The 14,442-nt window shown below is 38.4% G+C and overlaps 1 protein-coding gene across 4 annotated transcripts in view; it reads right to left on the bottom strand.

Annotated features, from left to right (window-relative positions):
- The window catches only part of LARP4B (La ribonucleoprotein 4B), a 55,627-nt gene that overhangs the window by 27,071 nt on the left and 14,114 nt on the right, over window positions 1-14,442 (bottom strand). Inside the window, exons 1-2 of one of the 4 annotated variants that reach the window (XM_066200542.1) lie at window positions 12,323-12,652; window positions 10,321-10,455 (exon numbers count right to left, since the gene is read on the bottom strand). In XM_066200542.1, coding sequence (XP_066056639.1) covers window positions 10,321-10,455; window positions 12,323-12,526 — 339 coding nt within the window. In that variant the 5' untranslated portion in view covers window positions 12,527-12,652. Of the gene's footprint in view, window positions 1-136; window positions 2,093-10,320; window positions 10,456-12,322; window positions 12,653-14,442 lie in introns of those variants that run through there. The other 3 variants (XM_066200552.1, XM_066200530.1, XM_066200533.1) reach the window with 3 other exon arrangements.

Raw genomic sequence — 14,442 nt, 5'->3', positions numbered from 1 at the left:
AAAGGAAAGGGAGTGATCAGGTTCAGGACAAAATAACATCTATTTAACTAATGAAACCACAGTCTGACTTGGCTTAGTCAAACTCCTAGCTTCAGCTTTAGGCTTTAAGAGCAAATCACTTCTGGAAAATACTTACAAGTTCATCTTTATTGTGCCATCCCCATGTACCAGCATACTCTGGTGCTAGCAGATGATATGGGTAAGTTTCCACTGGATATGAAGCACTTGTTAAATTTTCAGATTCATTCTGCAAGTTTTCTTCAACTATACATAGTCTGTCACTCTTCATGGTATCATTGGAAGCTGCATTATTCCATAAAAAGCCCACTAGATATTCACCATTACCAGAAGGAACCGTGTCAGAAAGCAGCTGATTTGTCCAATCGGCATTGCCAGTCTGAAGATTGATGAAATGTGACCACATTTCAATGTGGGGATTTTGTCTGTCCAGGTCACAGGAGTGCTTCTGGTCACTTGATCCATCTTCCATCAGACCTAACACGCACTGCTCTCTGCCTTGCTGAAATCCTGCTGCACCAGGAGAGGCACGGGGTATTTCATATGAAGGAGTAGCAGCATATTTGTCTACCTGCTTTGGGTCAACACAAACTCCAAGCTCTTTGTTTGAGAAAATCTTGTGATCTGGCTGAATCTGTTCCCAGCTTGTGGTCAAGTCATTCATCTGAGCATTTAATATGTAACTGGTGTTTTTCAGTTCAGTAGTCTCGGCTTGCAACAGCTTCAAATTCCCCCTGGTAAAAGGTTCTAGAGTCTCAGTTGATAAACCAAAACCAGTGAGGTCCTCCTTTGCATGGATGCTGACACACTGGTTTACTTCACTACTCTGAAGATTACATTCATTTACATCACACATACTTTTTTCACGAGTTTCTGATCTTTCTTCAGTTAAAGGCCCAACAGAAACTTGAGTGTTCCCAACTTCTGGCTCTGGACTGGCACAGTGACACAACTCAGGCTCTTCTGCTGATTTCTCATGCTCATGAGAGCATGCATTTTGACAAAACAAAGGCAAAAACTTATGGTCTTTATTTAAGAGTTTACTGGCATCTTCTAGATTTTTAGTGGCATCTTTTAATTTTACACTCCTGTACATACAACTGTCCTTGGCTGCAGGTACAGTGGAGTCAGAGGGAGCATTCTGACTGTCAGCCAAGCCTTTACTGCAGCTGAAGATGTCTTTATCACAATCAGCAATGTTAACATCCAGATTCTGTTTTACATTTTCTGCCTTGTTATCAATGGACTCACTTAGCTGACCTTCAAATTTTGTCTGTTTTACAGATTCTAGTACATGCCCAGCTATTTTGGCTGACTCAGTCTCTGCACTCCATTGATTTTCCACTGTTTGGAAGGAACATACATCCTGTTGTTCATCTGGTCTGCTGTTCACGTCTACTTTATTCATACGCTCACATTCCACAGAAACAGAAGAGACACTGGTTTTGTTATCTGAAATTGAATATTTGCATGCTTTACCTTTATTCTCTTGTGGAACCTGACACTCTAGGCTGTTTTCCTTTAGGAACATTTCATCTGTGCTTGGGTTATACGCATGAGATGTCACAGTGCCATCACTTACCCCTGGTCTAGTTCTGCTCAAGTTACCAGCTTTCTCAAGCAAGTTACTTTTTAGTTCAGTGGCACTCACACAGATATCTTCCTCCATGCCACTGTGGATTGCAGCTTCAGATGATGCCTTGATTTCAGTGCAATCCTTACTATGAGTTTGAAAATAAGAAACTCCCTCCAAGTTTAGCTGAGTTTCAGTCATGTTCAAAGCTTCACAGCTATGCAAAACTGTACTCGTGCATTTCTCTTCCTCTTTCAAGGATTCTTCAAAACTGCTGTGAAGTTCACCACAGTCTGGTGAAAATGTTAGGCTATCACCATATGCTCTTTCAAGTGTTTTCTTTTCCACATTTGAGTTCACTTTATTTTCTGGCTCTAGAAAGCAGACTTCCTCATCAAGTTTTCCTGCATTGTCCATTTCATGTAACTCTAATGACAATTTAAAGTTACTCCCCATGTTCTCTACCACCTCTTTAGTATTTATTTGCTCCACAACACTTGAGGGATGCCTAGTTAGCGGCACAACAAGTGGTACATCAGAATGATTACTTTCCTCAGTTTTTCCTGAATTAGATACTCCAGTGTTTAACAATACACTGGAAATAAGCTCACTGTTTTCCATCTTTTCTGAATTAGGGCTGTATTGGTCCTCTCCAGCAGCATCCACAGGCTTTACAGGATCACAAGCTGCATGCAGTGATTCATTCCAACTGGCAGCACTACCCAGGGTATATACCTCCTCTTGCTGATTCTCAGGGATGATTTCATCAGGCACTTTTGCTTTTAAGACATCTGTTACTATACTGTCAGTATTTAACCTATGCACCTGACACCTGTCAGTCAGTAAGTTATCAAAAGAACACTGGATGTCTAGGCCACAATCTTCCTTTATATCCTTTTTCTCCATGTTTGATTTAGCCTCTTTCTTAAACAGTTCTTTCTGTGAATTAAACATAGCTTCCACTTGTGCCAATTGCTGCATTGGAAATTCCTTCCCTCTGTCTAGAGGTCGTGCCATGGTGCACATTCCTTCATCAGTAACAGCTGAGTTATCTATGTCTGCTGCAGTCTCTTCATGCTCAGTAGCTGGCACCTCTTCATCCCCTTTCAGATCTTCGGCATCTACAACACAAATGCTGTAAAACTCTTTGTCTTTGACATTTTGACTGCTGTCTACATCAAGACAGGAAAATGTTGGAGGCATCTCTCTATATGAACTCGAAACTTTCTGTAAGCTGTCACTCTTGCTGTCTTCAGCATTTACTGTTGTTTCATTTTGCCTTGAATGGTCACATGTAACTGCATAATCCTCCAGAGAATTTCTATTTAAGGAAATTTCACTCTGTAAGCCTTTGTCTATGATATCTGGTACATGTGAATTAGGAATATGATCAAACAAGCAATGCCCTTGTGCAGCTGCATTTTCATTATTAATATTGCTATTATTATTTTCTATATTGTTCACATGCTGACCATTATTCTTAGGTTTTTTAGGTGCTCTTTTTTTAATAATCTTATCTTTCTTTTCCTCACTTCTCTGCAGATTTCCATACGTACCAGAGACTTTCAGGAGGTGACTAAAGGAATTAAAGAAGCTAAAAGGTCTGCCATACGTCCTCCTAGGGCTCGCATGGGGAGTATTCCCATTATATGACGAATATTTTGCTTTTCTACCCCAAAAGCCAGATTTAGAATCTGACGCTGCGCAATCATCACTACAAACACGTTCAGTGCCGACTGTCACAGCTGCCCCATTAACTGTCCTTCCCACTGTATGCAGATCCTGGCTTTCCACAGTTCCAAAAATTGAAGATAAAGTTTTACTTATCCTTGACTTTGGTGCTTCCTCTTCCACAGATTTTTGTAACAAGTTGGTTTTCTCCTCACTCGTGCTGTTACTCAATTCTTTACTGAAGCAGCAGCCCATGTTTAACAAGTAGTGTCAGAGGGTCTTCTCATTGCAAATCACCTTCCTCTTTACACTAACTTTCTATGGCTACCGAGCAGACAAGCCAACACCCAACTGCCAAAAATAGCACACTTTAAAACCATGCAGGGGTTCATATGTCATTGCCACTCAAAGTCCAAATCCCAGTTGCTGAGCAATGTTTCAGTATTTCATCATATACACTGCAATATTCAAGCCAAATACTCCTTCCAGTGAGATTACAGTCTGTTTAGGAGTATTATTGAGTTTTATGAACTTCTATTGTTTAATTTCCTAAAAAGTTTTGTTCATCCAAATTATTAAAATATTTAAATGACATCTTTCACAATGCCCATGTGTGCCAGAAACTACTTATTTTAATATTTAATGTGACTCCCACCTTCTGCACAGGGTTAAATGCATTCTGGCTTTACATGTTTAAATCCGACACGTAGATCAAACACATTTTGGACCATTTTCTCCTTCTCCTCCCTTCCCCCAGAGCTGAACCTACACCACAATTACTTCTTTAGGAAAAACAGGCTAAAGATAGATAAGACCTCATGTATTCCATTGAGCAGTCATTGTACCTTATCAGAAGCTAATTCTGTTCCAAGCCTTTTTTTAAAATTTGTTATCTGCATGAAAAAAAAAAAAAAACCCAACGTAATTCCTCAGTGTCTTACAGCACTGAAGGGGGCCTCAAGATCATTTACCCACCTCATATGGGTACTGTGACAGGATTAATTACCCTTACCTCAGAAAAAAATGTGTATTCTTTTAGTAAAAACTCAGAAATATTTATTAGTAATTTAACTGAATGCTATTCCTTCCTGAAGTCTGTCCTCAGTATAGTTTTCGTTGTTGTACATAAACAAATTCCATCTGACCTTGGAACAACTAAACCATTTTAACACACATGCATTTACATACTGAAATACTTCTATAAGTGTAAGTTCCTGTAGTTGCTAATAAAAAGTGGTTCTGTTTCCTCAAATATAAAAGTTCAACAAAAAAGCTGAAAACACCCAGCAATCTTTTTCTCCTCTAAACAGAGCTGTTCTTCTTTGCTTTTCCATTACCTCACATCGCCCAGACCTCTCAAATGCATTGCTATTATTTCAGATTTGGACCCCACACTTCAGAGAGCTTACAGAGTGTACAACTAGAGCAGCACTTTACTCTGTTACTTAAAAGATACCGAAAATATGTGAGAGTGTAAGACAAGACAGATCCTTAAATTCTGTTTCAAATGTTCTTTCAGACAAACATCGAACTCTGTGCCATTTATTTCATTGGTTGTGCACCTTATTCCATTAACTCTGACCATAAAAGATTGCTGAATTGGCTAAGAAGTATATCCCCTCTTCAGCAAGTCTGCTTTGAAATTGTAAAGTAAGATCAGAGGAAATCTACCCTCCCCCTGCCCCTTATCCAACCCAGGAAGATTCCAAGTGCCTGCAGCTACACTGTTCCTAAGGATAGGAAGTCTGATGCATCATTGCTGCCATCTGCTGCATTTTTTTTAATTCTCCCCTGGGACAAAGTTATTCAACATGCTTGGATCCAGACTGAAAACTATGCCAAGTCACTCCTCTCTCTAGCATTCCCTGGAACCAAGAACACGGAAAGGGGGAGGGAGTTACTTATAATAGTTTTTTTGAAGAAATGCCATGAGCAAACAATTTAACTGTTTTTAATGTCAGCCTAAAGTCACAATAATACTTAGAAAGCTCCCAACTATTCAGAAAACTCTCTTATCAGGTAAATAAATAGCAAGATTTTTCCCTTTGTGATCTAACCATTACTGCCTCGTGCTTTCTAGAGAGGAGCTAAGTGTCTTTAAGAGACAGACCAGGGCAAAGTCCACTTTTCCAGTGCCTTAACAACCACTTCTCCTATCAACTAATGGGAAGAAAAGGGGTGAAGCAGTTCAGGCAAGCAGAAACTTATTCCAGTTTTCCCATACCCTTTTCATGTGCAAAGGCACATTTTGTACTCGTTTCTTTGTTTTTATCTTAGGGTTCCAGGGAAAATTTCTATTTTAAAGCTACAGTGCACATTCATTAAGTCAAATTTCTCAATACTATTTATTGGGGGATCACAACTTTAAAAAAAGAAGTCAACATGAATTTAAGCAGAAAATGCCACTCTTCTTATGCTACATCACCCGAGACACCTTCTGGCTAAGCTTAACACTGCCACTGACTTGAAAAGCACTTAACAGAGTTCACGCTCTGCTGCTTCAGAGCCCAACTCGACTGGGGAGTAAATGTTGTTATTTTGTTTTGGTTTTTTTTTTTTCCTTTATTCATGCATATTTCAGCTCTGGTATATTTCTCATCTACTCAAAGCCTAAACAGGTTTTCTGTCTGCATGAAACAAAAGTGCTCTGAAACAGCACTTTCATAACCTGAACAATTACTTTTTTTTAATAGGTATTTAGTCGTATGCCCTGCACACACCTACACAGAAGGCAAGAAGTCAAATGCTTATTAACTAGAGTATACTTACCCATCTTTCATTTCTCCACGTACCTATTCTTTGCCAAGGAGTAAGGGTTTATCCCACATATAGCCTTATGGGCTTAAGTTTAAAAACACAATCTAAATTTAAAGTTACAGTAACACAAGTCATAACAGTCCTGACAACCTACCGAAATCTAACTCCCTTTATTCTTTCCCTATAATAAAACCATGCAATTGTAACAAGCCCTGATGAAACAGTGATTATGTTGCACTCCCAGGCCACACCTGATGCCATGGCCATCACCACTTAAGGGAGCAGGGAAGAGCAGCACCACAACCGACTTTGCAGTGACACTACTGCAGGCTTCTGGAAACAGCTTGTCAAATTGCCTAACTTTCCCTCCAACAGATCATGGTTAATGGACTGCTAAGAGTTTAAATACACATTCAAATAATTAAACTTGAGCATTAGAAATCATCTACATGCATAAAACTATTCTTATGGCCTATTCACTTTTCTTATGGCCTCAATCTAGAACACCATGACAGAAAGAGCAAATACTGACTCAGCATTGATCCTTCATGATGCTGATACTGTACATGTCCAGTTTAAAGTCTAATTCTCCCACTTCTTGTTTAAAGCTAGTAATGATCTCTTGAATTATTAAATACCACCTACTCATTATATAAACTGCTGCTTAATACTAAATGGGCACATACTGCATGTAATACTGTGTACTGTCAAATGATCTGAGGCTTACATGGTAAACTGAATTTTCCCTGAGCACATGGTCCTGTATTAAACTAGTAAACCTGATTTCCTCAGTTCCTTTTTGTTCTGATGCTTATTCTTGAATGGGCTGCAAAAGGATTTTTGAACAACATAATCAAGCAGCAATAAGCCTGAGATACCCTTGTATAGTACTTCCTAAGAAAAACATTTTTGGGAAGTAAAATTAATTGACATCTTTCATGAATTTCTAGTTATTTTTCCCCCTGCTTAGAACAACAGTATGACTGAACTTGTATTTACAGTACCTATAAAGATTGACAAAAATCAGTGTACCACACAGATTTGAATTCCCATTAACAGAAACCCATGGCAGCACCTGGGAATTTTTCAGCTAGGGAAAGAATGGGTGATGCTAATATTGCAATCAGACGGCAAATTTAAATGGCCCCACTGTAATACCCTGCACTGGAGCATAAATTTGCAGAACTTGCTGTCACTTGATGACAAAAATCCCTTCTAAACATGTTTTCAAATTTCCAGATCAGGATTTGCACCTTGGCCTCTTCCCTCATAGTAACCTAATTTCTAGCAGCAAAAAAAGTTACTATTGAAAAGGAAACACAGAAACGAGTTAAAATGGAGTGAACCGCTTCTTAAACGCTGACTGTCCCGAGTTCAGCCTAACAAAGGCTTTCTCAGAAAGAGTAATAGTCAATCAGGATAGAAACAATCAATTGGCAGATGTCACCTGAAGTGACAAAGACCACTTCTAGGTTAAAGAAGTTGAAAAAATAGCACATTTAACTCCCAAAGCTAAGAAAACCATCAAAGTTAAAAATCTGCTAGTATCCCCTAAGCTACGTACCTCCAATGTGTAAATCTAAGGACTATTGATAAGAAATCCATGAAGATCCTCAAGATGCCAATTTCCTTCGAATTACTTGTGTGCAAAACTACTAAAATTCTGCTGTTAAATACTACTAAAATCAGCCAAACTCAAGAATGGTTGTGTTAGAAATGAACCACACTAGACATGCGATTGATCTGCATTATGCTTTAAATAGCATAGTTTCATAGCTACTTCAACGCAGAAGAAAAGATTGTCTCCCACACTCTGAGGTTTGGAAAACTGTTAGTGAACAAATGACCTGTGTACTTTTAAGTAGCAATCCCGGAAAGTGATTTCTGAAGAGTTCCATCACATCAAAACTTGCATTTTAATTTAGTCACTACTGATCACCTATTCAACAATACAGAACAATGTCTTCCAGTTTTGTTCTTGCCAAATAACAGAATGACTGTTTGTAATTAGAAAAATTTCGCAAATGTTCAAAGATAAAACAAAAAAAAAAAACTTCATATAGCCACGTCAGATTATGAACTAACCTAATACCTGTTTTTACAGGATCTAGAGAAGTGCATCAAAATTGTCCATAGAAACTCTGTAACTTTCTTCCTGAACAAAAGCATTTGGACAAGGTCTATCAGGAAATCCCAGTGGAATAGCACAGTCAAAACAGCTGCGAAGGCAATTCAGCACATTTCTTCTAAGTCTATCAAAAACAGACTCCTAGAGAGCTCACTAGGTGCCATGGCAGTATGGCCCCAGATCAAATACACACTGAAATAATGATCAACACAAACATGCACCTTGGTCTTTTTGCAGTCTAGCCCTCAGATCTCAAAATAATTAAGTCACAAGAAAGTGCAGGTGATTTTCACTTCACCTGAAGTATGTACTTGCTAAAGGCAATAGTCAGAAGTTCTTCTCCTTCCTATCACATTTATGGAAAGATGGAAGTGTCTTCATGATTTTAGTTTGCTAACTCTCTCCTGCACTCCGTGAAGTTTTTCTCCAACTATAACCTTTGTTCCCAAAACTCCCAAGTGAAGTCCTGAAGCACTGGCAAAAATCCACTCGTGTAAGCGTGGCATTGCAGAACGGACCATTTTGAAAAGACCACTGTTAACAGAATATACTGGTAATTATGCTTATACAACAGAATGACCTTCTGATGCTGTGCATATAAGAGTGTCACATTGGTATAACTTAAAGCCTAGTAAGCTACAGGCCTCATCTTTTTCAGATAAAATACTCAGCCAAAGAAAAAGTTTAATCACAATAGAATAAGTTAGTTGAAATGTACCATTACAGCACTATGGATACACTCCATGATATCTAAATTGACATCAGCATTCTCTTCTCATTAAAAGAACAGTAAGGTCTCTGAAATATACAGAAATGGTTATGCTCTCTCCCCAAATAAGTAGGGGAGAACAGGAATTAGGATTCAGATACAATTTTTTTTTTTTAAATAAAAATTCTAGGATGCCAAATTAAAAGAACTAGCATCCATGTGAAGACTGATAAATTGCCTTTAATGCTAATGCACCTGTTGAAATGCATAGACAGCTCCAAGCTCTTGAAGCAAATCTACAAGCTGCTCTTATTCAAGTTTATACACTGGTTTATTGGCACTAATGCCCTGGGTACAGGTAAAAAAAATACAAAACCAAAATCAAAACAAAACAAAAAAACCCCAAAAAACCCAAAAAACCAAAAACCAAAAAACAAACAAACAAAACCCCCTCCCAAAAAAAAACCCCAAAAAACCCACCCAAAACAAAACAAAAAACCCCTCAGCAAATCTCAAAAGTTCAACTTTCATAAATATGGCAGAAAACCAGGTTGAGTTTTTTCCTCTACTGTCAAGTAAGTAATAATTCATGTCTGAAAAATGCAAAACAGAGAAGAGATCTCAGAATAAAAAAAAAAAAAGGGAGAGAGGAACAAACAAAAAGTGAACTAGCTTGCTTAGAAAAGAAAAGCACAAGTTTTTCAGAATGCTCCTTAGTGCTTGCTTCGAGCTAAGTTGGAAGCAGGAAGTATCTGCTGCTTAGCATAGCACAAGCAAAGTTCCTGGCAGAACAAATACTGAAACCAAACCCTTCAAGATGTCCCAAGAGGAAACATTCCTCCCAATAAACAGTTAACAAAGACAAAAATTAGAATATATTTGAATAAAAATCAAGTCTTCAATTTTCTTGGAGACATATGTTATCTTTACTACAACATATACGCACACAGTACAATCTACTGCATGATCTGCCAAAAGCTTCCCATACAGGCACTTACTGGACCCTGCACAGCAGCACAGCAACAGCAGCACGTGCCACTTGGCAGAACTGACTGAGCAAAATTCCTGTTACAGATTGCAAATTCCTGCTTATATGGGTTTGCGCTTTTTTCAATTACACATACACACAAAGTGCATTCCCTGCATTTCCCTCACATGGTAAGGTGTGAGCAAGGACCTAATTCAAGATTGGTGATACAACTTCTGCATAGCCTAATCCTGCAAACTGCCATGTCTTGTAGTGTATGGAAATTCCCCCACAGGGCTGAAGCAAAGTTGGGGTTCCTAGTCAGTATGGAGAATGAACCACCTCCAATAGCTCTGTTCTGGCTCTTGAATGCTGCAATGCTGTCTGTCAGCCAACTGTCTTCTAAAATGCTCTGACCTACAATTTTGAGTAAGACATTGAGAAAACACATTTCATACAACACTGACACCAGGGGAACATGCAATTATAATACTTACTAGATGAGAACCGTCCTTAACTTCTTGTACTTGCTGCACCTGCGGTTCAGCCACAACTTTAGTGTCCTGATCAGAAGTCATGAGCTGTCTGCTTTTTGGCTGCTCAGAGAGAACTTTACTGGTCACCTTTGTAAGCTGCAGAAAGAAGAAGACAAAAGATTCTGTAAGTGGTTGTTGAACTTCCTGAGAATCTGCAGCCACTCCAGACACACCACTCTGATTCAGACCAAAGGTCCAAAGAACTTCCACACAATACAGTTGGGATTATGCGTCCAGAGAAAACACAAAATGAGGATAAAGCCACCTTGCAGAAACACTCAGCTCCCAGTCACTGCCTTGGGATTACAGATGAACACTTGCCACAACACTGGGCAGGGAAATTCCATTGGGAAAGTTTCTCTCGATTCTCACCTTCATTATTCAGACTGCATTTGAAACCATGACTTCTTCACACCACCCGGCAGACTCCACTCACTAAAGCATTTAGTCACAAACTAACCCTTCTTCTGTAACTACTTTGATGATCACTTTATCTTTGCAAAATGTATGAAGCATGTTACAACAGTTCTGCTGGACTAGTAATGCTCAACCAGTTCTTCCGCTCTACAATCCCAAAATCTTATTTTATTTAACAAGTAAAAAACTCAGTAGAGTTGAAAGTCTGACATTGACATTGCTTTGAAATTTGATGCTATTATTTAATGTTGTTATTTTTTAAAGTCTTGAAAAAACAATAAAAGCTAATTTAAAGGATGAAATCTCAAAGTAAATGCTGAGGTGTGAAAATCAGGCTTTTAAATCTTTTCTTTTCTAAAAAGATGTAAAATGCTTTTTACATTTTTAGTTTTTTATTCATACAGAAATTCCAGTACTGCATCTGTCACAATGCATGAGAGAGATTTATTGCCTTCAAGTTGGTGACACCAAACATGTAATCTCCTTAAAATGAAAATGTAAAGATTTGCAGCACATGGAAGTTAATGGTATTGTTCCATTCTTTAGGAACATAAGCTTCTTTTAGGCTACCTTGACTCCAAGACTAGAGTTAAGAAGACTTTCTTTCAGTCTACGGCATTATGGTCTTCCATGGAACCTCCTTTAAGCTGTATTTTGAAGAGGACAAAAGCAAATGCCAAATACAACTGTCTGAATATATTCCAAAAATTTCAAAGAAAATTATTATGTTCAGCTATGGAATGATTCAAGCACCTGTATTACAGGATTATGTAAAAGGTATGTTGTACACACAGCTGAGGAAACAAATATAATGACATCCCCAAGAAGATGAACAATTTCAGCTTACATGAACAGTTCCTTACCACTTTGTGCTATTGATCTGAAGTCAGCACAAAAAATATGTTTTCAAAAGAAACACATGTACTGTGTCACTGTTACATTCTCAGAAGTTTCTTTTCCTAACACTCTGTCTCTCACTTTGGAATAGAAACTACTTAAGGAAGAACTGGCACAGACAAAAAACCACACTAAAGTGAAACTAAAGAGTTACACTATCCCTCAACATAGTGTTACACACAAATATACTCACAGGTTCTATAAAAAAAATCTGGAATTCATTCAGGATGTTCGTATTTCATAAAATAACCAAAACTCATCCTTAGCATGAAAGCATTTTTTCAAAAGCAGTATTAAATAGCCAGACTCTGTGCTGCTCAAAGCCACGCAGGGGAAGAGGTAGACACATTAACACTGTGTGAAGTGTCTAAGCCTCTTGGAGAACACGTCTGTTCATGTTTTTTAAAGAAATTGTGTTTAGCCATTCAAAATTTTGGACTTTTTTTTTTTTTTTTTCCCTAAAAAGAGCCCAGGACTCCTTACTCAATTCATGTTTGCTGCATGTAACCTCCACTGCTGTTCACACTTGGGCACACACTTAACTCCAGATTCATAAGCTAAAGACTACTTTACACAAGGACAGATATGTTTCAGTCAGCAATGGTGATATCTACTCAGCATTTTGATTCCCATATCAGTGCTAAGGTACCTCTTTGGATCCTTCTGTCACGTACTTATCCCAGACATTCCCATTCCCTTCTAGGATCAGCCTGTCCAGAGACATGCTGCTCTTCCATCCTCTGGTACAGTGTTTGCACCAGAACTTGGTAAGTCTATGGATAAAGGAAGGGAAACAACTACATTCATGTGAATCTGTCAAACAAAAAGTAAAGTTCCACAACATATACATCATTTAGAGCACTCACTGACAGGCCATCTGACACAAAATACCCAGCTAAATCATTAATTCCAGCTGAGGATAGACAAGTTCTCATCCAACCTGACAACACACAACTGCAATGGGCACATTGCAACTTCAAATTCCTGTGGCAAGCCACCAGCAATTAGAGCAGCATACCATTCTACTGCTTTTCAGAAGTCCCTTAGATGAGATTATGCAAGGTGATTATCACAGACCAGGTCTAGATTGAAGCTCTAGGTAACTTTGTTTGCACTACTCAGACTAATAATCATATTCTCATTAGATACACAGATTTGTTGCGATACACACCATACTAATACTACTGACCTTGTAAACAAATTATTTTTAGTAATTACAATGTCAAACCCATATATTTAAGTTGAATTTTGATCACTAAGGATCAAAATGGCACTCCAAACAACAGCAATAAAAGAATTTGTTTGAAGAGGATAAAACCTGCCTTCCAAATCCCATTATTTTAACACTGATCAGCCTTTGCCTTCCTGCAAATGGGCAAGGCATACAGAAAGATCCCAAACACAGAAGGAGGGAGCTTCTCTTGCAATTTTCTTCACTTAATGCATCCCACTGCTACAAGTCTGCAGGATGTTAAGTGCTCAGTTGCAAAATTCCATCAGCTGTGAGAGATTTCAAAATGATTTCACATGCAGGGCTGCTCTGGTAAGTTAATGCCACCTTTTCTACTCTAGAGCTGCCACTTATTGGACTCCTAGAGAACAAAATATGACTGCAGACTCCCACGACAGTCATGTCAGAGAATACAAAGGCTGTAGAAAAGGCAGTGATACTTCAGAAAGAGAAAACCAGTAAGAATCATGGAATGTTAAAAGCTCTCCATAGGATATGTTTTAGCAGGTTTTTCATTTGTATTGATATATATCTTCATATAAAAGCTTATTTATACAAACCACAGTCAGTAGCTGGTAGTATTTCTAGAAACCACAGGTACGGACTCACTGTTTGCAAGGGTTTATAAGCCAAATTAGTGACAAGGTAAATGGAGCATTTTAATGCAGCAACAAAAACAATCATCCAACTGAAGAGTTAACTTGTCCACTACTTTAAAAGATACAATTTACCAGTCAGCAGTTCAATGTATCTTTGCATAAATAAATGCTGCAGCAACAAGGAGGAGACATTCAAGAGAAAAATGCAAGTTGGCAAACCCATTTAGGATAGAGATAGCACTATCTACAGCAGAACACTGAGCTATCACAATCAAATGACAATTTTTTCATCACAGGATCACAGAGCATTTTTTAATTGAAAGGGGCCTTTTGAAGGTCATTTAGTCCAGCTCCTCTGCAAGAAGCAGGGACATCTTCAACCAGATCAGATCACTCACGGTCCTGTCCAACCTGACCTTGAATGTTTCCAGGGATGGTGGATCCACAACCTCTGGACAACCTGTGCCAGTGTTTCACTGATTTAGAAGCACCCATTAATTTCAATTCTGCACATACATATAGTAGATCATTTACTATGATGACCATTACCATTTGGTCATCACAGAGTGATAAGTCAAGTTCAGCAACTTGAGAGTAACTCTGTTCTTGACTTTACTACAGATGTTCAAATACTTATTTTGACAACTACCTATCCCAAAAGAAACTGCCTAGATTTTATTGAGACTTAGCAAAAGTAGTCCAAACTCGGTTTGCAAATAGGCAAGACAGAGAAGTTTAAAATACGGGTAAAAATATTTTTCTTTAGAAACGGCACAATATTCAACCACGCTTGCTTTCCCCAAAACTGTAATACACTGCTCCATCTGCAAAACTAGCAATTGCAACAGCAAGGGCAAGAGCGCCTTATTGCTCATTTCCTCATTAGTTTGAGGGGTGATGGAGGCAGTCACCCTTCACTTGTACAGATCTGTGGACACC

The sequence above is a fragment of the Chamaea fasciata genome, unplaced genomic scaffold (genome assembly GCF_029207755.1).
Source record: "Chamaea fasciata isolate MVZ Bird 193981 ecotype frontalis unplaced genomic scaffold, bChaFas1.0.hap1 SCAF_1, whole genome shotgun sequence".
NCBI lineage: Eukaryota > Metazoa > Chordata > Aves > Passeriformes > Sylviidae > Chamaea > Chamaea fasciata.
Note: the sequence above shows the minus strand (reverse complement) of the source record. Positions and strands in the feature narration are given on the sequence as shown.